The sequence below is a fragment of the Eptatretus burgeri genome, chromosome 10 (genome assembly GCF_056783735.1).
Source record: "Eptatretus burgeri isolate ZD-2024b chromosome 10, Ebu_testis_v1, whole genome shotgun sequence".
In the NCBI taxonomy this organism is placed as follows: domain Eukaryota; kingdom Metazoa; phylum Chordata; class Myxini; order Myxiniformes; family Myxinidae; genus Eptatretus; species Eptatretus burgeri.
This window is the reverse complement of record NC_140970.1, coordinates 81,494,992-81,519,991: the sequence shown is the minus strand read 5'-3', so window position 1 is coordinate 81,519,991 and position 25,000 is coordinate 81,494,992. Positions and strand designations below refer to the sequence as shown.

General features: G+C 41.6%; 1 protein-coding gene and 1 long non-coding RNA gene across 5 annotated transcripts in view; one reads left to right on the top strand and one right to left on the bottom strand.

The window, feature by feature from the left end:
• The window catches only part of LOC147018970 (cyclin-dependent kinase 17-like), a 184,362-nt gene that overhangs the window by 61,416 nt on the left and 97,946 nt on the right, over nt 1-25,000 (top strand). For all 4 annotated transcript variants that reach the window (XM_085899102.1, XM_085899101.1, XM_085899100.1 and 1 more), the window contains exons 4-9: nt 1,261-1,385; nt 1,665-1,790; nt 8,967-9,023; nt 17,866-17,980; nt 22,152-22,246; nt 23,765-23,827. In XM_085899102.1, coding sequence (XP_085755228.1) covers nt 1,261-1,385; nt 1,665-1,790; nt 8,967-9,023; nt 17,866-17,980; nt 22,152-22,246; nt 23,765-23,827 — 581 coding nt within the window. The remainder of the gene's footprint in view (nt 1-1,260; nt 1,386-1,664; nt 1,791-8,966; nt 9,024-17,865; nt 17,981-22,151; nt 22,247-23,764; nt 23,828-25,000) is intronic.
• LOC147018972 (uncharacterized) lies at nt 13,629-17,609 on the bottom strand. Its single transcript, XR_015062600.1, has 3 exons — nt 16,829-17,609; nt 16,594-16,641; nt 13,629-13,766 (listed from the first exon to the last, which is right to left on the bottom strand). It is a non-coding gene; the product is annotated as an uncharacterized LOC147018972 (long non-coding RNA).

Genomic DNA, 25,000 nt, shown 5'->3' with positions numbered 1-25,000 from the left:
TTGAAAGAAAAGACTTCTTCCAGAGGATTGTTGAGAAAGTGGATGGGGGGGTTTTGTAAACGGTCCTTTCGAAGAGACATAGTGAGAGTGTGAGATTTGTCTGGATTGAAAGACATGTTCCACGTGTTGGACCAGTTTGTGATTTTATCCAGATCTGCAGTGAGCGAAGAAGCTGCTGCTTGCCGGTCTGAGGGATGACAGATGGTACGGCAGAGGGTGGAGTCATCGGCAAAGAGAAATAGAGGATTTTCCAGAGAGTCCGAGAGATCATTGATGAAAACCAGAAAAAGAACAGGGCCCAGAACGCCCAGAACCCTTACATCACTCCTCCTCGTGGCGCCTTGTGTATATGTGTATATATGTATATATATATATGTATATATATATATATATATGTATATATATATATATATATATATATATATATATATATATATATATATATATATATATATATATATATATATATATATATATATATATATATATATATCTATCTCCATGTATATGTATATATGTAGTCTTTCAAAGTACATATGACTCTTTCAAAGACAAATATTTATGGTCAACATTGGTTAAATATCAAACGGAGCCACCTATCCAGATATCAGGCTTATTTGTCCTCATCAGTATGGCATACCGTGGAAATAGCTCATCAGCGATAACCACATTAATTGTTTATACATCAATTGTAGCTCCTGGCTGTAATGGTGAGCATCAGCCACGGATTGTCTCGCACAGTAAAATCGCATAATCTTCAAACAAATGTCCTGATGAGGGCAAATTAGCCAGAAATCTGGATAGGCGGCTCCGTTTGATATTTAATCAATGTTGACCAGAAAGCTTTGTCTTCGACAGTCACCGGGACGAAGCCTCCGGATTGGAGGTGATGCTTTGGTGCAGGTAATGGAAATCGGAGGAGCACTCATCACGCTCCACCCATTTTCGATTTACCCGCCGATCGCACCACGTGCCTTCTGGTTGATTTGTTTACATTAGCCATTAGCGGGAACAAGCTTCTGGGTGGCAGAAGGATGGTTTGTTCTTTGGAGAGGTTTTCCCTTTTCCTTTGGGATGACAGGAGCACATTAGATGATGTAATTTAAAATTAGAGCGAATCTCAGAAAGTCCAAACATGGTGAATTTTCTTTAAAGTTGCTTACCATCTAAGTCTGTTATATGACAGATCTTGTGTGTTGCTGTGAGTTAACCTGTAACATGCATGTTTGATCACTAACCTCCAGGTTTTGCCTGCACCAGGTATGCTTGAAAATCAAAGGATGGGTTCTGATGGTGAGAGCGATCAGGCATCAGGAACTTCATCAGATGAGGTCCAATCACCTGTGCGTGTTCGTCTGCGACATAATCGACGGATCTCACAGGAGGTGAAATGAGGAGATCTTGTTTGTCTAGTTGGCCGAAGGGAAGTTTGATTGTAGCAAACAAATGCCATGAATTGATGGACAATTAAGTAGAGAATAATGCAGAGGGGTTAAGAGATTTTCTCTAGCTTCTCGAAGGAAGTCTGAGATAAATTTTGAGAAGGGAGATATTTAGGGTAAATTGATGTGAGAATCATAGTTAATGTGGGATGTTTTTAGTCTCTATTAAAAAGGGGAAATTGTTGCTTCAATAATCGCTAATAAGTCAACATTCTTGGGCAGGATGTAAACAAGCGTCTCTCCTTGCCTGCGGACATCCGACTTCCTGAGGGTTACCTGGAACGCCTTGCCATGAATAGTCCACCCTTTGACAGGCCTCTCAGCCGGCGGCTTCGACGAGTTTCATTGGTCAGTACTTGACGATTGCATCCAGCCCTATATTTGGCATTGCTTCAGGCAGTTGAAACACTCGTACTCTCTTGGTGGTTTTCACACTAGGTAACCAGTAGATTATTTTGCTTAAAATCAGTCATGGAATTTAATCCAGATTTGATTTTTTTTCCCCTCCCTTTGGAGACTCTCAGTAACTCAGTCAGTGGCATCCTCTCGATTATAGTTATTCAGCCCTGAATTTGATTTCTAATGGAATCTTATCCTCTTATGAAATTGCTTTTTTGAGGTTCACCCAATGCACGCACATTATCAGCTTTAACCTTGGCCTTCACTTGCTTGTGGAAATTGGTGATTTATGATATTATTGAGCACTAAGTAAAATACATCAATATAGAAGTATTTTCCTGTCTAAGGAGATAAACTCGTAGCAAATGGAAACATAATGCTTACCCTCAACTATCTTCCGCAATGAAGTGGCTGCAATAATGCAATGATCACACATAAAACTGCTGCATTGTTGACGTCCGACTTGGATAAGTTATCAATTGTACAACACCCTTTTGTGGTTATACTTGTTCCTATCTAAAGGAAGTTTGGATGGGGTGTGGAGCAGAGAGATTGGGAGGAGGGGGATGGGGCGGATGATGTCAGAGACAAGACAATTGTGAGAAGGAAAGAGAACATCACAAAACACCTAATGAATACTTGTACTTTCCTTCTCATCATCTGAGCCATTTGTATTCCCTTATTTTCTGTTCTTCCTTCTGTTACCTGACAGACTATACTCATATATGACAGAGTACATAAGAACCTTTCCTATTTGTGGGGTTTTTTTATAGCTTTCTTGTGTCCCCTACTTCCATCACCTGTCACATCCACAAAAAAAGAAGTAAATCACATGGATTCTACTTCACCTCTCTTCTTTGTATCCCAAATGCTCTGGGATAATTATCACATCACTAAAATTCTCTGATTTCATCTGAGATGTCACCATAATGATCAAGGTTCCTCCCCATCACAATTGATGTCACAACAGAAGGAAACTTTTTGAACGAACAATTCAGTAAAAAAAATTTGGGACATTATTTAAATATCTTCAGTGGCCTTAATTTTTTTTTTCTTGAGGTCGAGAAGATATTTGCAGCTGCATGAAAACTCCATTTTTGTGTTGCTTCCTTTTGTTTCCCTTTGAAGGCGTACAGGTCCCTGTTTTTTAATTTTATTATTTAGTTCCCTTATTGGGTCAGAAACGTTTCACACTTCAAACGAAAATAACTGGCTTATTTTATTTCTTCCAATTTCCTTCTAATGTTACATAATATTTGTAACATCGTATTATAATTTAAAAATAATTTTTTTAATGAGAATGCACAGTGTTGTAAAATTTGCAATCGGTAGATCTTGGATGATCTCCTACCTTGAGCTGATCTATTGTCTTTGGATCGGTCCAAGTTTGATAACAATTGTAATGGGAATGGGTTGCGTTGTGATGAGAATGAGCGATATATTTTGAATCTCGCACTGAATGTCCATAAGTAGGTTGCTTCCTGAAAACAACTCCCGATATCAAGATTGTGGATTAAAATTTCCCTTGTTGAAACGTGCCGGTTTATTTTCTGCCTGACTAAACTCGTCCTGTTACAATTTTTCCGGTTCTCTGTTTTTACTTGGCACCTTTATAAAAACACTTTAACAATATTTTCCATATGCTGGTCTTGATGAGTCAGGTTTATGCATTTTCATGAACCTCACCCATTTCCAAAAAGTCAGAGGAGTGTGTGTGTGTGTGTGTGTGTGTGTGTGTGTGTGTGTGTGTGTGTGTGTGTGTGTGTGTGTGTGTGTGTGTGTGTGTGTGTGTGTGTGTGTGTGTGTGTGTGTGTGTGTGTGTGTGTGTGCGCGCGTGTGTGCGTGTGTGCGTGCGTGCGTGCGTGCGTGCGTGCGTGCGTGCGCACGCGCGCGTTCATTCCTCTGTTGTGATGCAGATCTACTTTAGAACATTGCAGAGACCTTCTCTCAGATACCCAATTATCACATGACGTTCTTGTTAATTCTTAAAACATTTCGAATTACAACCTTCACTCACGATTCCGCTTCAAAGGAGGAGTCTGTGTGCACTCCAACATCAACATGCCTGCTGTACGCCTTGTGGACCTCGAATCTCAACATTTTGATGTCATCTGGCTTAAGATTTGTTTCCCGACCATCACTATCTTTCTCTGTTTCACTTACTGCTCTCCAAATTCTACAAACTTTACAGCTTTCTTTCTTTCTTTCTTTCCTCCTTCTCCTTCTCCTTCTCCTTCTCCTTCTCCTTCTCCTTCTCCTTCTCCTTCTCCTTCTCCTTCTCCTTCTCCTTCTCCTTCTCCTCCTCCTCCTCCTCCTCCTCCTCCTCCTCCTCCTCCTCCTCTTGGCTGCTCCCATTAGGGGTCGCCACAGCGGATCATCCGCATACTGATTTGGCATAGGTTTTACGCTGGATGCCCTTCCTGACGCAACCCTGGTCGCCTCTTACGACACAGGGATAAGGATTGGGTTTTGCCATGATTCCGGGCTGCCGTACACCCTCATAGCGTGGCCCAGCGTAGAGCTCCCGTCCTCAAGCGATCCTCCAACCCAAGCCTCCGAGTAGCCAGATTACAGGCGCACGCCACTACGCCCGGTAAACTTTATAGCTTTGTTTAACTGTCTTAACTCCTGTCATGAGGCCATGACATCCGAACACCCTCAAGCAGAATTTCTCTATCTTGGAGACTTCAATGTACACCACAGGGAGTGGCTGAAAGCTTCCCACACAGATGTTGGGGGAGTTGAAGCTCTTACATTTTCCATTCTTAATGATTTGGAGCAAATTATCACCCACCCAACCCATATCCCAGATCGTCATGACCGCACGACTAATACTGCGGATTTATTATTCACCTCCAATCGCATTGCAACTACACAATTTCACCTTCAATTGGTTCTTCTGATCACAATCTTGTGAACATCACTTTACTTATCACCACTTTTTCTCATTCAACTGCTCCGCCGAAACACCAGTATTGGCATTTCAATAATACTAACTGGACTGGTTTACAAAACTTATTTTCTGACTTTCCCTGGAAAGACTACTGCCTCTCCTTGGGCGATGCCTCTATCTCTGCTGAACGTATAGCTGACGTTATTGTTGCAGGAATGGAGGCTTATATCCCTTTCTCTTTCAAGTCTATCTCGCCGACCAATTATTTGTTCAATACTTCCTGCTCTGCAGCCATTCATCCAAGGGATGCCACATATTGGACATGGAAATAACTCTTCTTCCTCAGACTCGCATTCAGCTTTCATATCTGCCAGAAATCATTGCAAACATGTTATTCGTGAGGCAAAGCATTCCTTTATTCAAAAGAAATGTGACAACCTGTCATCTTCTTCCACTAATAGATCTTTCTGGTCTTTAGCCAAAAGTATCTCCAACAATTAATGTCTCTCTACCTTTCCTTCACTCTTCCGTTCCGGTGATAGTACCGCTGTCTCTTCGACCGATAAAGCAACTCTTTTTGGTTCTCTTTTCTCCTCTAACTCCACACTGGATGACTCGAACATTCCATCTCCCTCTGATGCTCCCCTCACCAATCCTCTGTCCCTCCCTATAATCTCTTTTCATGCAGTCAAAAAAAAATACTCCTCTCTCTGGACATAAACAAGGACTACGGGCAAGATGGCATTCCTCCCCATGTCTTGAAGGAATGTGCTTCAGAACTTGTACCCGTGCTTGCTCGTTTGTTTTGTTTTTATTCAAAAACCCAAACTTTTCCTCTTACCTGGAAACACACCTTCGTACAGCCTATTTTAAAGAAGGATGATTGTTCAAACCCTTCTAACGACTGTCCTAGTGCTCTGACTTCTACTGTTTCCAAAGTCTTTGAACATCTTCTCAATTCCCATTTTCTCAAGCACCTTGAATCTCACAGTCTTCTATCTGACCACCAATACGGCTTTCGCAAGGCAAGATCGACAGGTGATATCCTTTCTTACATTACGAATGTCTGGGCCTCTTCTTTTAGAGACTTTGGGGAATCCTTTGGTGTCGGCCTTGATATCTCAAAAGCCTTTGACAGAGTTTGGCATCAGGGTCTGATATCCAAGCTTCCCTCTTTCGCCTTTCCTCCTTCACTCTGCTCTCTCATATCGAGCTTTCTCTCCGACCGCTCTATCTCCGTAATTGTTGAATGTTCAACATCGACCCCCTTCCCTATCAACAGCGGTGTTCCTCAGGGTTCCGTTCTGTCTCAAACACTTCCTTCTTTTTATCAATGACCTTCTTTCTTCCACAAATAACCAAATGCACTCGTACGCTGATGACTCAACATTACATTCCTCCATGTCTTTCCCATCTGCCCCATCTTCCCTCACTCGATCTACGTCTCGTTTCATCACAGCCACCTCTTTAAATTCAGATTTGGACAAGATCTCCCAGTGGGGAAAATGTAATCAAGTTAAGTTTAATGCTTCAAAAACTCAATTTCTTCTCATCTCTTTCTCTAAAACTCTAAAACTTCAATCTCCTTTGAAAGCTCTCCAATTACACCATGTGATACAATAAACTTACTAGGTATTACTCTAACTTCAAATTTATCCTGGAATCCAAACATTACGAAAATAGCTAAGTCTGCCTCAAAGAAATTAGGAGTCCTGTTCAGATGTCAAAGATTCTTCTCCTCTGAACAGTTGCTCCAACTATATATCTAGGATTGATTCGTCCTTGTCTAGAATAGTGCTCTAACATCTGGGGAGGTTCCAGCTCCACATACTTGCTGGACAGAATTGAATCCAAAGTTCTTCGACTTGTTAACTCCACCACTCTAACCTCAAAACTTGATCCGCTCAAATTATGCCACATAGTAGGCTCTCTTTACCTTTTCTACAGATATTACTTTAGTTTCTGCTCGCAAGAACTTGCTGCTTGTGAACCTCCACTATTAGTGAGACCAAGGAATACTCGACAAGCCACTACATCACATGATTATTGTGTGGCCATTGGCATCTCAAGTATAGGCCGTTACAATGTTTGTTTCTTCCCCTCCACTGCCAAACTCTGGAACTCTTTACCTTCTCACGTATTCCCAAACACTTATGAACTTCCCCTTTTCAAAAAGCAGATTTTTTACTTCCTCAAAACTCTTAGACTATTCTCCCTTTCCTTACCTTTCTATCAATGCAGTTCTTTTATTCAGGCTTGGCCTTGATGAGGACTATTTAGTCCGTGACTGAAGCCTTCGACATTAAAAAAAATATATATTGTTCCGGATTCACTGCTGGTCGGGATCATGAGGGGAGTTCTTGAATCCACTATACGGTCGACGATCCTGAAGCGGTCGCTCCGCAGATAATTCTGCGGCAGGTTCGTGACAATCCATTGACACCATCAAAGACGTTTAATTCAGGCAGGGTCCAGCGTCTGAATCAGCTTTACTTTTGTGGTGAATTAAACCCTCCAGATAGAGTACCGTGCTCTCAATGTCCCACAGTGATTAACAGACAGCCGAGCAATATCTTAAGAGGAAACTTTGGCTAAAAGCTACCCATCATGGAATGGCGGGGGTGAACTCCCTGTTACTACATACAGACTGTCGAACCAATGGAAGCTAACAAGCGGACAGTTTGGAAACGGTTTTTGTTGAGTAAGCAAACGGCACATTTGTACAAGGCAGTCTCATAAAATAAATCCTTTCCACTAGTACATAAGCCCGTTCTTATTCTTCAGTCACTTATCACAGGTTGACAAACAGGCGTCTCAGTCATAAAGGGAAACAAGGTAAGGAAGAGGGATAGAGTGAGGAGAGGGAAGAGTGTGATGCTTGTTGTCGGCCTCTCTCTTATCGTACGTAAGCCGACAGGTTTATGTGGGTCCCCAAAAAGAGGGGGAAGAATGAGAGAGTAGATGGTGTGATGCGACATGTGGGGAGATGTGAAGAGAGTGGCTGCGTGTGCTTTGAGGGAACAGCGTGAGGTGTGACAGTCAGTGAGTCCTGAAAATGACAATTGGTACTCATTGATAGCTAAGTGCATTCAAAGGGACCGAAGTAGAATACGGATAGCCAGAGAAAGATTGTGAGAGTCAGTGTGTATGGCCAACGTGTCTGGGAATTCTCTGCTGGCTGGGTCCGTTCACCTACATGGTACCTCATTCGCTCATACTCACTCACCAGCTTTCCACTGCGCTGTGGTCAACAGCTCGTCCACGCAGGTTCATCGGCTTGTTTGTGTCGATCCCCCGATGCGTCGGCCTCGTTCTGTGCTCTGGTCCGAGTTTTTACAACCTGTTGGGGCTGTGTGGCAGTTCAGTTGTGCTGCTTCCTCCATGCCAGCAAGCGCTGTTGCATTATCGCCGCTCCACCCTCGCCATCGCTGTTGGAGCCAGTCGGGCTTTGCCTTCCCATTGGACCGCTCCATGATCCAGCTCACCCCATTGGACACTTGAAACCTGGAAGTTTGGTCGGGGTGGGGAAAACTCAGCAGCATGATGATGCGGCTGGTGACCAGGTGTGGCATCGTACCACCAGGCATCATTTTGTTGCCGTTACGATGGTGAAGTACAAGTTTTCAATTGTAAAGTGAATGGAGTTGTGGTGCGCAAAGTGGAGAGAGAGAGAGAGAGAGAGACAGAGACAGAGACAGAGACAGAGACAGAGACAGAGACAGAGACAGAGACAGAGACAGAGACAGAGACAGAGACAGAGACAGAGACAGAGACAGAGACAGAGACAGAGACAGAGACAGAGACAGAGACAAAGAAAACGGTCATTATGGGGTTTGATTCTACTACAAACACAATACATGTTCCCCATCACCTTGAACATGGAGGGGATGTGGGGGGAATTAGCTAAACAGAATAATACAGAGATAACTATACTTGGGTGTCTTTATGTGTATTGGTATGTACCTCCCCAGGGACTCTGAAAACCGTCACAATATATATCACTCAATCTCAGATCCAATGCAAGCTAAAATACCCAGCGAGACTCTGCATTGTTAAGTTTGCTGTCTTGTTAATTGCACTTTTGTTTGTGCAAATACCTTTTTAACATTCCCAAGAGTTTGTATTTTGACAAAATATTTTGATGACATTGGTCACTGTAATGATAGAAATGTAAATTTTGTAATAATATCAGCAGTAAAGTTTTAACATGTTTTTTTTTTTAATTCCTTTAGTCAGAAATTGGCTTTGGCAAGCTCGAAACCTACACAAAACTGGACAAACTCGGAGAGGTAAATACAGAGGTTGTGTACATGTTCAAGTACATTGCTGAAAATCTTTGAATATGATCTCCACCACCCCCCCCCACCACTTTCTTTGAATGATATCTGCCTTGCATGTTACCATATACATCATAAAATGTCCATCCAAACTTTTGCTGGGATGCTTAAATAGTTTATTGTTTATCCAAGTGACTTTTAAACCCTGGTGCTCATCAACTTTACTGAGAATATTGTTGCCTTTTACCCCACACATGCGAAGTGAAAAGCAGGGTTAAGTAATTGGTTCATGTCGATCCATCCATCTTATCAGTTTATGAAGGTCAGTCTTTGATCCTCAGTTTATGAGGAATTATTTTTTATTATCGAGTTTATTTATTTTTCAATTTATTTTAATTTTTAATTTCGAGGAACAACTTTTTTAAATTGAATGTTTTCTATTTGAATATGAATTGGAACATGAATAGGAAGACAAGTCTTTCATTTTACTGTAATTTTGACTGAATTCATCCCGAATACACATCCACAGAGGAGTGAGATCATATTTTTACTCTCTCTCTCTCTCTGCCTGCTTAGCAGTTAAACAAAATTGTAAATAATTTCAAACAGTAAACTCACTGATTTTAAGGATATCATAAAGGACACCATCAACTCGCACGAATGACTGTAATGTGTTCAGTAGGGTGCTATAATAGACACTGCAAAAAATGGTAGTAAAACCCGGAATTAATATAGTTATACGACCTTTGCAATCGTTATTTTATTAAAATTTAATTGTATGCTGGAACACTGTAGAACACAAATTATATACTTGAACTTGTCATAATACTTCCAAAGCCTTCAGTTTTGCAGTACAGCACTTCAATTTGAATAAATGTCCAATGGGGTGGTGCATAAAGGTTGTGTTATGGACTGCTTCAATATCACTAAACTTCCGGATGTTTTTTTTAAACAATCATGAAAATCATCGTTTTATTAAGCTCAAAGGAACACAGCACGGGGTATCGTGTTCTATGAATCTCTAGTTTTTTTTATGGTGTTGAGGCTTCTGGAGGAGGTAGAACACAGAATGGATCAAGATATAACAGAATTAAAAGAACAGTAGAAAGAGAGGGGAGCATCCTAACAGCAGGGTTGAAGGACAAAATAGAGGAAGACTTGCAGAAATAAGGGATTTGGGGAAGAATGCAGGCAAGAGGAGGACACGGGGTGAAAAAGAGGGATACGATCACAGAAGTGGAAAAAGAACTGCAAGAACGATTCCTTAATGTGTTCATTTTGCTTATGCTGCTCTACCATAATTTGTCATGCCACAACTAGAGCTTATTTAATGTGTCATAATTACGGAGCACGATCATGATAGGGGGTACCCGACATTGTCCGGTGCTGTTCTAATCCTGTTAGCATTTTGAAGAAATCAAATGTTGTTGTTTTTTTTTTGTGGGAGCCTAAAACACTTCTAAAAACCCACAAAGGAATGGGGTCAGGGATAACTTTTAGCTCACCTGTTCGAAGAACAGAGAACTATAGCGATACCCCCGGCGTGAGCGTCGGTGTCAGCGTCAGCGTGAGCGTGAAAATGTTAAAATTTTTGGTGCGTTATTTTTTCCTTTCTAATGTTTTTATCTACCACACTATTTTTTATATGCCATAGATATATATATATATATATATATATATATATATATATATATATATATATATATATATATATATATATATATATATATATATATATATATATACATATATCTGGGCATATAATGTGATACCAGTCGTCTGTCTGTCCGTCCGTCCGTCCGTCCATCCATCCATTCCTGTCCACACTCTAACTCCTAAAGTTTTCAACTTTCACGTTTCATATTTGGTACGTAGGTGTAGACTGTGGAGACGGTGTGTCGCGACATACGTTCGTCATCTAAAGTGGTTGCCATGGCAACCAGGATGCTGTTTTCCATCCGTTCCTGTCCGCACTCTAACTCCCAAAGTTTTCAACTTTCACGTTTCATATTTGGTACATAGGTACAGACTGTGGAGACAGGAAAATACAGGAAAGACAAGGAAGTACAGGAAAGTATAAGGAAGAAGGGGTTGGCGAAAAAGAAGTGGGATAGTCAGAGAGCTGAAGAAAGTAGGCAGGAGTACAAGGAGTGGCGGCGAAAGGCTAAGAAAAAGGCACATGACGAGCTGTATGAGAAGTTGGATGCAAAAGAAGGGGAAAAGGATTTATACCGATTGGCAAGACAGAGGGACCGAGCTGGGAAGGATGTGCTGCAGGTTAGGGTGATAAAGGACATAAATGGGAATGTGCTGACAAGCAAGGAGAGTGTGTTGAGAAGGTGGATGGAGTACTTTGAGGAGCTGATGAATGAAGAAAATGAGAGAGAGAGCAGGTTGGAAGAGGTGGAGATAGTGAATCAGGAAGTGGGGTGGATCAGTAAGGATGAAATTAGGACTGCTATGAAGAGGATAAAAAGTGGAAAGGTGGTTGGCCCAGATGACATACCAGTGGAGGCATGGAAGTGCTTAGTAGTCCACCCGTATATGTTCTGTACTCAACCTTGTTGTAATGAGAAGTGTATTGTTTTTTGATGGTTTCATACTCACATGGGTCTATAGAGAAAATTTGGCTTGGTTGCCAAAGCGGCAACCTTGGGGAACTCCGCAATTTGCATAAATCCAAGATGGCCAACACGGACGGGGGTGGAATATAACTTTTCAACCAATTAACTTACAATCACGTGTGATACCTCTTTTCTGTATAATTTTGACCTGAGGAATCGATTTCTGAGGTCAAAATTGTGATTTGGGGTCAATTCAGGGTCAAAGGTGAAGTTCAAGGTCTTTTTCAGCCAAAAATGAAATATAATAATAATAATGACATTTTCAGAGCGATGGTGGTCAAGCGTTTATTCAGTAATGTCGATCACTCCCATTCATCATCAGAGCCGAATGCAAGATCAAGATGTTCAGTTTCCTCGTCATCTTCCACATCTGCTTCTCCTTCCTCTTCCATTTCATATTGGTCTTCGTCTCCTGTCTTGAATGGGTTGAAGCAGGCGTCATGCCAAACACAAGCGCAACACACAGTGCATGATATCTTTCCATGGTGACAGCGACAACGTTCAGTGCCGCACGCCTTCACCGCCGCCTTACAGCCTCACGGCACTACATCCATGAGATCTTGGGGTCCTGGGGGCTGATCGGAGGTTGCTGGTACTGGGGTGCCATCTTTTATTTCCCACCCATACTTCGTGATGTCAAGTTCAGGTGGAGCCTGCTGGTCAGCAGATTTTGCAAGTATGGTCTGCATCCCTGGCTTAGCGCGGCCATACTCCAGCATACCTGTGGGATGAGGTTGCTGGAATTCATGCGAGAGGACATGGGTGGTGCGTCGACCATTGGGTGTGAATACCTGGAGATCGAAGTTGTCAAACCACGCGAAGATGGCGCCGACAGTTCTACACAACCCCATGAACTGGTGGAGAACCTGTGCATTGTCACCTAGTAGACGAGCGGCCAATTTTCGGAATCTCAGGGCCTCATCGTACGAGGTCGTGAAGCCATGCTCATGAAGGGGTTTGAGAAGTTCGGAACTGCCGTGCCGGTGCAACAGTTTGACGGCCAGTCCTAATGTTGTCTGATTTCTGGTTCCTGTAACGTGACTCTGAATTGACTGGCTCAGGCTCAAAGATTTCTTGGTCACTTTACCACCGGAGACCAGGTCCGAAACCAACTTCAACAAACTTGGGCTGGTCGCCTTGATTGTGTTGGCCTGTGTAAACTCTGATAGGTCATAATTGTCACTGCTGTACTTGACCGACCGTGCCTCATGCTTGATCTGCCTCACCACAGAAGCAATGCTCCTCTCATCCGTATCATCTACCTTAACTATCTTGAGACTTTTAGCAACGGACTCACGGAAACCAACAATGGCAGCACAGCCATCTACCCGAACAACGATAACATCCTTACTTATGCAGTCAGTCAACTTGCTTAACATGTCACGTCGAGCGAACTTGCCACCTCGATCTGAGTCCAGGGAATGCAGTTCAACACTATTCCATATTCTGGACCTGTCTCGGTTCATGTACTCAATGACTTCCTTCAGAGCATTTTCATCTGCACTACCAGTTGGCAAATCAGCATATGTGGGGACTTTCGTGAAACTGTTACAGCAGCGGACGTGGTACTTACACTCAGCAGAAGGTAGATCAGAAACAAAAGCAAGGTGCAACTTGACCCTTCTCGTGACATCATCATTACGCTGCTCAGCAACATCAAGGAGCATATCTTTCATAGTTGGGAGTGGGTTACGTTCTGTGTCAAAACGTTCTTTGGTCATACACTCACGAACGCGGTCCCCTCTTTCTGGGTGTCTATCATCAATGGGTAAACATTCCTCACTACAGAACATACAATCACGTTTGTATTCAAACACACCTTTGTCAGCTACATGTGTATGAGGCCTTGTAGTTGTCCTTATACCCTCATCTTCAGCCTTTCTTTTCTGTGACTTTCTCACTCTCTCAATTTTCTCTTTTGATGTATAAGTACAGTAGCAACCTTTGTGGCAGGCGATGCTTGCCGCATCTCCACCAACATCAATAATGTTCTGGAGCTTAGCCTGCAGGTCGCCATCTCCATGGGATTTGGCGCACGAGATGAGCTTCTTGATCCTGATCTCAGTGAATTTTGTTTCTTCTCCGTGACACACTGGGAGAAGACACCTTGAGTCAGCCATCATACGTTTCTCTGAAAAGAAGAAGAGGTGAGATTAGAATCAATGGGATCGTTCATCAACTATCGAGTAGGAGTGATCTGCAGTTGATGCAGGGGTCAAAACATTTTAAACCCCTCAATAGTCCAAAAATGACATTGAACTTGACCTTTGACCCTGAATTTGACCCCCGAACCACACAACTGACCTCAGAAATCGATTCCTCACCTCGAAATTATACGGAAAAAAATGTATCACACGTGATTGTAGGTTGATTGGTTGAAAAGTTATTTTCCACCTCCGTCCTTGTTGGCCATCTTGGATTTATGCAAATTTATCGGAGTTCCCCAAGGTTGCCACTGCGGCAACCAAGCTAAAAAAATTTCTATAGACCCATGCGAGTACGAAACCATCAAAAAACAATACACTTCTCGCAACAACAAGGTACTCAACCTGGCAACTGGACTATAGGAGAAATGGCAGTGGGGTTGTTAACCAGATTGTTTAATAAAATCTTGGAAAGTGAGAGGATGCCGGAGGAGTGGAGATCAAGTGTACTGGTTCCGACTTTCAAGAACAAGGGTGATGTGCAGAGCTGTGGAAATTACAGAGGGATAAAGTTGTTAAGCCATACCATGAAGTTGTGGGAAAGAGTAGTGGAAGCTCGGTTGAGAGGAGAGGTGACGATCTGTGAGCAGCAATATGGGTTTATGCCAGGAAAGAGCACCACTGATGCGATGTTTGCTTTGAGAATGTTGATGGAGAAGTATAGGGAAGGCCAGAAGGAGTTACATTGTGTGTTTGTGGATTTAGAGAAAGCTTATGATAGGGTGCCAAGAGAGGAGTTGTGGCATTGTATGAGGAAGTCGGGAGTGGTGGAGAAGGATGTGAGGATCGTGCAGGATATGTATGAGGACAGTGTGACAGCGGTGAGGTGTGCGGTAGGAATGACGGACCGGTTTAAGGTAAAAGTGGGATTGCACCAAGGATCGACTCTGAGCCCTTTCGTGTTTGCAATGGTGATGCAATGGACAGGTTGACGGACGAGATCAGACTGGAGTCTCCATGGACTATGATGTTCGCGGATGACATCATGATCTGTAGGGAGAGTAGGGAGCAGGCTGAGGTGAGCCTTGAGAGGTGGAGGTACGCACTGGAGAGAAGGGGAATGATAGTCAGTAGGAGTAAGACGGAGTACATGTGCGTAAATGAGAGGGAGGGTGGTGGTATGGTGCGGTTGCAAGGAGTTGAGGTGGGGAAGGTGGATGGGTTTAAATACTTGGGATCAACTATCCAAAGTAACGGAGAGTGTGGGAGAGAAGTGAAAAAGAGAGTGCAGGCAGGATGGAGTGGTTGGAGAAGAGTTGCAGGAGTGATTTGTGACAGAAGGGTAGCTGCAAGAGTTAAGGGGAAAGTATATAAGACGGTAGTGAGACCAGCTATGTTGTATGGTTTGGAGGCAGTGGCGCTAACAAAAAGACAGGAAGCGGAGCTGGAGGTGGCAGAGTTAAAGATGCTGCGATTCTCTTTGGGAGTGATGAGGATGGACAGGATAAGGAATGAGTATATTAGAGGGACTGCGCAGGTAAGACGGTTTGGAGACCAAGTGAGAGAGGCGAGATTGAGATGGTTTGGACATGTGCACAGGAGGGAAGCAGAGTATATCGGGAGAAGGATGCTGAAGATGGAGCCGCCAGGCAGGAGAAGAGGAAGGCCAAAGAAGAGGTTCATGGATGCGGTGAGGGCGGACATGCGGGTGGTTGGAGTGTCAATGGAAGATGTGGAGGATAGAGCGAAATGGAGACAGTTGGTCCGCTGTGGCGACCCCTAACGGGAGCAGCCGGAAGAAGAATAAGAAGGTACAGACTGTGGAGACGGTGTGTTGCGAAATACGTTCATCATCTAAAGTGGTTGCCATGGCAGCCGGGATGCTGTTTTCCATCCGTTCCTGTCTGCACTCTAACTCCCAAAGTTTTCAACTTTCACGTTTCATATTTGGTACATAGGTGCAGACTGGGGAGACGGTGTGTCGCAACATACGTTCGTCATCTAAAGTGGTTGCCATGGCAACCAGGATGCTGTTTTCCATGTGGTAGCACAATTCTGTATATACCTTCTTGTTCGGGCATATATTGTGCTCACTTGCGCTCTTGTTACTGATTACAATATACAAACACATATATTGCTTTAAAATTATTTGGATCAGACTTCACTGCAATGCTTTATAAAAAAATATTAATTATTAGATTAGTCTTTTAAAACGATAAATGTATAAACAGGCGAGCATTGGGTGGCTTTGACACCAACTCTCTGGTATATTAGCTTTCACAAAGCTGCAAAGGCTTATGCGCTGGAGAGTGATTTGTAAATTTTAAAAAATCCAACTTTTTATATTCACTACATTTCTTTTTTGGCATAAAGCACTCCCTGGCACTTGCAGATGAACCTCTGAAAGTATGTTGAAGATCCGTTTGACCCTCTATGAGAAAACTGGTGACACAGACAGATAGACAGACAAACATCTCTTGTATAGTATAGATTGTACTTCTGACCGGAATCAGAAATTTGAGGCATAATCGTGGATCAACCAATTGGATAGTGCTTTTCCAAATGGTACTCGATCCATCTCATGTGTTATTGAGGAAAAATGGCTTTTTTCACACCAGTAAATAGAAACGGATTTTGTAAACAGACTTCACTCGATGCAGCATTTTGAAACGTTGGTTGTAATTTAAGACATAAAACTAGAGCTTCCATCACTGTTGAAATGTAGTCATCTAAGAGTCTCAGCACTCACACCTGTTCTCTTTACCAATGCAAACTTATGTATACTATAGATGTAAGGTCATACTAATTACTCACTGTGCAGGAAATGTTGCTGACCAATACTCATCCTGATGCTAAACTATGCTGGTGGAAAAAAAAAAGAAAAAAAAGAGGAAACTTTGGTCAATTTCCTTTTGCTGACAATTCTATTTGAAAAGAAACATCACAAGCCATGTAGAAGGAACAAGCACAACGAATTAGCAACCTATACTAACATAATTGACAAAGATGTGTCAAATTTTTTTTTTTATTATATAACCCTAACACAAACCTTAACATGTCCTGTCCGGTCAGCATCGGTCGGGAATTTTGGAGGGCTTCTTCTTTTTATAGTTGACTTGCTGGCCAGCATGGTTCATTTTGCTGCAATAAAGGTAAAGATACAACTCAGCTGTTGTGTAATATTTATTACAGCAAGGACCTTTGGCTTTCCAACATTAATTTTTTTGCAGCAGTAAAGTTATCGAATAAGAGCGAGTTGCATCTATGTAGTTTTTTTTTTTTCAAAAATGGTTGATGAATTCAAATTGCTCAGGAGAAGAACAATTGATGTTAATGGCTTATTGCAGAAATACCTTTTCAATTGATTTATGGTGAGGATTTTTTCGTATACATTGTCGAGGCTTGTGGAAGAGCTAGTACACTGAACGGATCAGGACGTAACAGACAAAATAGGATGCAAAAGGAAGAGGAGAGACACACACAAAGGCAACAGTAGAGAGAGGGGTGGGGGGGGGGACACCAGCAGCAGAGTGGAAGGCCAAGATAGAGGGAGACTTGGACAAACAATGGATGTGGGGAGGAATGGGGGGTTGGAGGGGTAGGAGAGGATGCATGTGGTGGACAAGATGGATACAGAAAAAAAAAACTCCGAGGAGGGATTGCAACATTATAATACACCACATGTGCCTTGCACATGGTGCTCTGCCTCAGTGTTCAGAACTTTTACATCAGAGAAATGGCAATAATTTGTAAGCTTGAAACTCTCCTTTACAAGTGCGTGCTTACAATAATAGCTTCAGAGGGTTTTCTGTTCTTTTTAACATTAGACACACAAGGAAGGTAGTCACTTAATCATGCTGTCATATCAATGCAAGTTTTACTCTCTGAAAAGCTATTATTTCCTATATTGATTTAAAGCTTTTGCATTGTCAGTGTGGTTCCCACAACCTCTGTTTTATTACAAGCTTTTACACACGAAAAGAAAAGCAACTTCTACTGGTCCTGCCTTTTCTGATTTGTAATTTTTTTTTTTTTTTGAGCACGATAAAGGCGAATTGTTGACATTGTGAGTTTGTTCATGCACAGGGTACCTATGCCACGGTGTTTAAGGGCCGCAGTAAACTGACGGACAATTTGGTGGCTCTCAAGGAAATCCGGTTGGAGCATGAGGAGGGTGCACCTTGTACAGCCATCCGAGAAGGTAAGAAATGCTTGGACCTCTGTGAACATTGTTTCTTCTCTTCTCAATGCTCTATCATCTTGTTCAACAAAAAATACTGAGCACAAAAAAAAATCCAGTAACAAGTTCTCTTTTTCTGCTGACGAAGTCGCCAGAGGCATTATGTTTTTGGGTTGTTCGTCTGTATGTACATACTGTGCTAATTTTCTGTTTTCTCTGCAACCGCTTCACCGATTGATGCAAAATTTTCACCATAGGTGCGACGACTCACATGGAATGTTGTTTTAATGATGATTGTGATGTCATAGGTCATGTGTTGTGGCAGCTATGCTGGAAAAAAGGAAAACTTTGGACCTCTATATCTCTGAAACTGCAACAAGGAAAAAATTGAAACTTGGCACATGTAAAGTACTCCCCATGGGAAAGAAGTGTCATTTTTGATGATGTCATCGGTGGCTTCGTTATCCTATACATTATTTCTGTTAACGTCTGTGCGTAATTTGACGTATCTCCTCCGAAACTGCTGGACGGATTGTCGCCACTTTCGGCATGCGGGTGCTCTGTGGGCTAATGAACAGCATTAGCGAAACAGAATAATACAGATTGTCGCCTATGTGAGAATGAACCTGGGATGTGAGATCGCGCCAGACGGACAGGTTTGGGAATTTTGGGCGATTTTCTGATTTTTACATTTGTTTGCATGGCGACGTGTGACGTCACCGCTGAGAGGCGTAATGACGTGAATGACATCATCCGTCATTCGCTGACGTCATTACGTCTGTCGTTGACAGACCATCACCACTGAGAGGCGTAATGCCACTCCTAGAAAACAGCGTCTGCAATGTAAAACCCTCTTCTGCACATGCTGACTACCTCAGAAGGTGAATTTGACACAAAAAAATTCCACAAGAAACATTGTATATAAACAAATTCTATAAATCACATTGTGAACACTGGATATATTGACGTCCTCATGAACTCTCACTTTCGAGACTTCGCGCAGAGCACGGGTTTGGCTCGTGACATTATAATTGTATACGTCTAACACTTTATCCGATCAGTATGAAAATTGATGAGGTCATTGCTCACGATGAGGTTCAGCAGCCTTTTTTTTTAAACATAAAAACCATGAAAAACATGTTTCTCCGAAAAGGCTGAACAGATCGAGGGGAAACTTTACAGATCTGACCACCCATCCGTGAGGAACAAAAAGTTCTCCACATATTACATCATAGGTCACAAGGTTTGGCAGCCATATTGGATGTGCCCTAAAACCTTTAAAAATCATCTTCTCCAGAATGGCTGGACAGATCGAGGAGAAACTTCACACACATGTTCCCCAAGCCTTGGGGATACGAGGGCGTTCACAAATAATTAATGGGTTACATGGTCTGGCAGCCATATTGGATTGAACGAAAATCTTAAAAAATTGTCTTAAACCGCTTCATCAATTGACGCGAAACATCACAATTATGATCTAGTCGTTATGGGAAATATGTTTGAAATTTGAACCGGATCGAATACATGGTCTGGCAGCCAGAATTATTTAATATTTTGAATCTGGGTTCAGGGATTTAAATCAAACTTCTTACAAGTATGTATAATGATGTCATAATGGGGGTGGAGGCATATCTGGCGACGTTGCGAGGTCGAAGAGTGCCCTTCCAGTTGTTTAATTCTTTTTTCAGGCATTGATTCTTCTGCTTACACGAATTGTCTTTGATTGTTCCACTCTCAAAAATTATTTCATCATTCGACTCTGGTTGTTCTGTGATATTTTCTCTGTGGTAAACTAATAGCTTTGCTACCTCGCGCCAGTGGAGGTGTAATTGTTATGAGCAGTTTATGGAGTTGCAAAACGAGAAGCTGAACATGGCGAGGCTGGGAATGTTACAGCCTCATGAGTCAAAGTTACTCATGGTTCACATTTAAGTCACCAAAATAATTTGCCCTATTGCACGCATAGCAAGGGCGAATTGGAGGTTTATCAGTTATCTTATCGGTAAGCTCTCACCGACACCTTGGCCAAATTCCAAATTCCTGTGTTAAACTGAAGGGGGCTGGTCTTCTCGGATATTCTTTGACATCGGGTCCGATTGCTTGCTATCTCAGAATATGGTGGCTGTATGGGCAAGCAATTCCTACACTGTAAACAAATAAGCTCTCTCAGGTGTTCACATGTTATTTGCGAACAGTCATCTTTGGCCGTGGAGGGCAACCCTTATCAGTTATCAGATATTTTTCCAGGCTGAGTCTGCCTGCTTATTTACGAGTTTCTAGATGGGTATTCCTTAACTGTGGCGAAAGGGGGGGGGTGCACCCCATAGTACCGCAGCTCAACACTGATCCCCAGGGGTTACACAATACGGGAGCAGGTGAGGTTACAATACATTTTTGATATTTCTGGAATGTTAAATGATTTTTTTTTTACCAGCATTGATTATTTTTTGTCCATCTTGTGTTCCTGAGTGTGTGTTTGTTCCGTTTTGTATTCAATTTTGGAATCTTCTTTGGGGAAAGTGTTTATTGAGTAGTTTGTGTTGTTTGGTCTTGATTTAATATAGAGCCAGTTGTACTAATTTGTTGTATGGGTGGCGGTAAGAGTGCCATTGAATAAAATGATGGTAATATACAACTTCATGATTAAAATATACTCGTATAAGAATTAATGGATTGCTGAGGTGGGGGTTGGTTGTGGATTTAGGGGGGGATGGGTGGGGGTGGGGTAAGCATAATTTAAAAAGTAAAGTAAGTGCGGTTTAAGCAAAGATGGTTGGCACAGTAGTTTGGACAGAAATTGTAGCATTGGAAAGTAGCCATTATGTTAATGATTACATTAAACAATCAAACTACTGGTTTTGCCTCTGTTGTGAAAACGTTTTGGACATTCATTACATGTCAGTTGAATAGGAAATGATGTAGTTATGTTTTAAACTATTGATCCAGTGTTATCAGCACAACTTTAAACGAGAACAGCACTCGGTAGAGCGCATACCTTTGTCAGGCTGAACAGTTTATGTTTTGTATCCCACTAATAGGTCGGATCTGAATCCAGACCTGAACCAAAATGCAATCGGCTTGTTCTTGTCACCTAACCAACTCATCCACCAAGTTTTCGAAATATCGTGCTATATATCGTTTTTGGCGCCATCTCTCAATGGTGAAGAATCACTTTAAAAATTTTAAATGTCTCCTATCCGGATCCAGTTCTTCACCAAAATCGAATCGATTCTTCCTTGTCACACACCCAACCTGTCCGGCGAGTTTCGTCCGAATCTGTTCATAACTTTTTGTGATATCGTGCTGTATATCGTTTTGGCTCTGTCTCTCAATGGTGAAGAATCGCACAAATAAATCTGACTATCCAGATGCAGATCCTGATCTTCACCAAAATGTTAATTGCTTTGTCCTTGTCACACACCCAATCTCTCTCCCAAATTTTGTTTGAATCTGTCGACAACTTTTTGAGATATCCTGTTCACAGACAAACAGACATACAGGGGTGAAAGCATAACCTCCGCCCTCTTTCGGTGGTGGAGGTAATAACGTAAAATGTTTCTTTAGCAATTGGTGTTATTTTCTACAGGATAAAAATAATTCCCGTGATTTATTGATGCAAATCTCAAAAGTAAAAAGAATACGACAACTCTGACGATTGTGTGGTATTTCTTGACTATGACTTTACTTTTGGTTGAATAGTTTGTTTTCTAAGCTTGCTAAATGTGCAAAAGATGATGGCCAGATTAATGGTGCATAAAGGAATGTATGCAAATAAATGTTTGTCGTGTTTTAGATGTTTGCAACGACACAGGAAATGGTTTGACAAATATGAAGTTAAACTTTGTTTTTGCCGAAACAACACGATTGTAGTACATATTGAAAAGGAACTATATTACAGTATATTTCTACTTCCTCTCGTCAAGGGAGGGAGGACAACCCAAAATTCCAACATGTCAACAGTGAAAGTTAACAAGACAGCAATTTCTGGAGACAAACTTTGGAATGCTATGGACAAGCTCTTTCATATTTTGTATGAAGATATCTTTCATTTTATGAGTGCATTTTAAATGCTTGTGTGACTCTTGTTATAATTTTTAAATGTTGATTCCCCCCACCACTGTTTTCATGTATGATTGAAAATTTTCATTTTTGTTTTTAATTTACCTATTTTACTTCCTCAAACTGCCCACAGTATCGCTTCTCAAGGACCTCAAGCATGCCAACATCGTCACACTCCACGATATTATACATACAGAAAAAACGCTTACATTGGTGTTTGAATACCTGGTAGGTACCTTGAGAGGTCAAAACTATGCACGCAACCAAGTTATTGCATTGATGAGACAGGTAGTTAGTTTTCAGCATGCTTGGATGACAGGTTTCCTTGATGATGGTGAGATGCATCTGTGATTGGATGGTTCTTCGAAACTTGCAGTTTTAAACTGGTGGGGGTTTCTGAGACTTTAAGTATTCTTTAGTCTTGGCTGCCTTTTAAATATTATTTCAAGTTACTGTGCATGTGCATGAATAATGTAACTGTCATCACTTAATTTTCCATTTGAATAAATCGATCTTCTTCCCCCCTTCCCAACCCACCATTTATTTGCTTATTTATTTACTGGAGCAAGGTTCATGTAACAGCAAGGTAGAACTGACAGTGGGACAACCTTCCAGGGAATGAACAACAGGAAAATAAACCAATGCCACCCGCAGGGTGACCCGTATCTTGCCAAAAGGTGACCACGTGTGACTTCTTTAAGGTCACACTGAGGTGAACAGAGCTGCTATCCACCAGGAGCGACTCCTTGAGGAATATCTGCCTACGAGAGATTCCGATGAGAATTGTTCTACAGAGTAACCATGAAAAATATGCTTTTGCCTCATAATGTCACCAAATGACGTCATAATGTCTCAAGCTTGACATATCTAGAAAGCACTCGTCGAGGTGTTCAATTTGAGGTACTACACGATATGGTTCCTAAAACTTGAAAATTTGACCTTGGAGTCAAATATGTTTGACCTGAGGCGCTAACCATGAAGGTCAAGGCCAATCGCCACTAAAAATTAATCAGCTGAGCGCCAGACGATGAACTATATTCCCATGAAGTTTGAAGACGATCCAATCAAAATTACTCAAAAAATAAGGGTTTCGTCGACTCCCCTGATTTGCGCCAAAGTGACCTTGACCTTTGACCTTGACCTTCAAAATTTTGTGCACTGAAAGGGACCTCTATAGGCCTCTGATATGCGAAGTTACAAAAATTTCCAATGATAACTGTGCTCTGCAGAATTTTTTATACGTGATTGCAGACAAACAAACAAACAAAAAAAAAACATACAAGCTGACTAACATATCTTGCAAAAACTTTGTTTTGGCAAGATAAAAATATATATATATATATATAAAAAAGGAGAGGGAGGAGGGAAGGAAACACTAAAGCCAGCAAGCAAGATGATTAGGTTAGGAAAGGTTAATGGGGGTAATAAAGATCATTGGTCAGAATTTTTGGAAAGTATATGCAATAAGAGCATTGACATTAAATAACTGCACCTTAGAGAGCTACAGGTACCACTCTACCATTGCCAAGGTGTGACGATGTGGAAACGCACAGAGAAATCACGTACGACAGAGTGATGGAACTTTCTCAGGATGACGTTCTGTTCTTATCAACCAGCATTTTTTGTTTTCCTTCTTGTCTTGGTCATGTGGGTTTTGTTACAGCTGCTGTTACTTTTGAATTGCACTGTTTCTATAAAAGGTACTAAGAAAAATACTCATACATCTTGTTTGTTTGTTTTCTTCAGGAAAAAGACTTGAAGCAGTACATGGATGACTGCGGCAATATAATGAGCATACATAACGTGAAGGTTTGTCGACCCTCTCTGCCGAACTTTCATACTCTGTTGTGGTAGAAATTTAGTTTTTTTTATCCTCTGTTACATTGATATGCCTTTAACTGAGCTATTACTTTCCAAATCATACAAATGTCCACTTGTGTCTTTTTAGATCCTCATGGAGGATCTCTCAGTCTTACTCACGTTGTTGTTCTTCATCTTCTCCTTGTGGACTTTTTTGTTTCACAGCCTACAGTTTTCATCGAAACTTCCTGAAACTTGGCGTATATATGTAAAAATACTCTGCGCAGGCAGTAACCATCTCCGACTTTGGTAATTCTTCCTAGAAAAAAAAGTTGACGTCATAATATCGTCGCTAATGGAAATCGCCTATACCATTATCTCCGAAACTCGGCAAGCTGTTTGAATTTTGTTTGTGGGAATCAAGCCAGGCATTAGCACAGATAATTGATCGCAAACCTGATACATCACAATGACGTCATATTCGTTTTTATGACGTCATCGTTAAGAGGACGAGGATCTTAACTCATTTGAGCTTGTTTTCAGTCTGTGTGCTTTGTTATCATTATTATTTTCTTTTTTCAAACCACTCTTTGAAACAATGGGAAAACCCATAAAACCTTAATAATCCAATGCTTTTGTGTTTGTAATAAATAGTGCCTTCAGAAAGTATTCACAACCTTCGACTTTTGTCACATTTTGTTGTTGCAGCCTGAATTTAAAACGGATTAAGTTCAACTTTTTTTTTGTCACCGATCTTCACAAAATACCTCATAACGACAAAGTGAAAACATGATTTTAGAAAGTTTAACAAATCAATTAATAAAAATGAAAAGCTGAAATGTCTTGCGTCGATAAATATTCAACCCCTTGAGACGATACTTTTTAGAAGTGCCTTTGGCAGCGATTGCAGCTTCGACCCTTCTTGGATATGTGTGTATCAGCTTTGTACGTCTGGATTTGGCGATTTTCTCCCAATTTTCCTTGCAGATTTGCTCAAGCTTTGTCAAGTTGGATGGGGAGTATCAGTGAACAGCACTCTTCAAGTCCATTTTAAAATCAGGCTGTAACACAACAAAATGTGACAAAAGTCAAGGGGTGTGAATACTTTCTGAAGGCACTGTATGTGGCACCTTATCCTTTCTTTGGGCTGGCAGGATGGCATAGAGATTTGCACACTTGCCT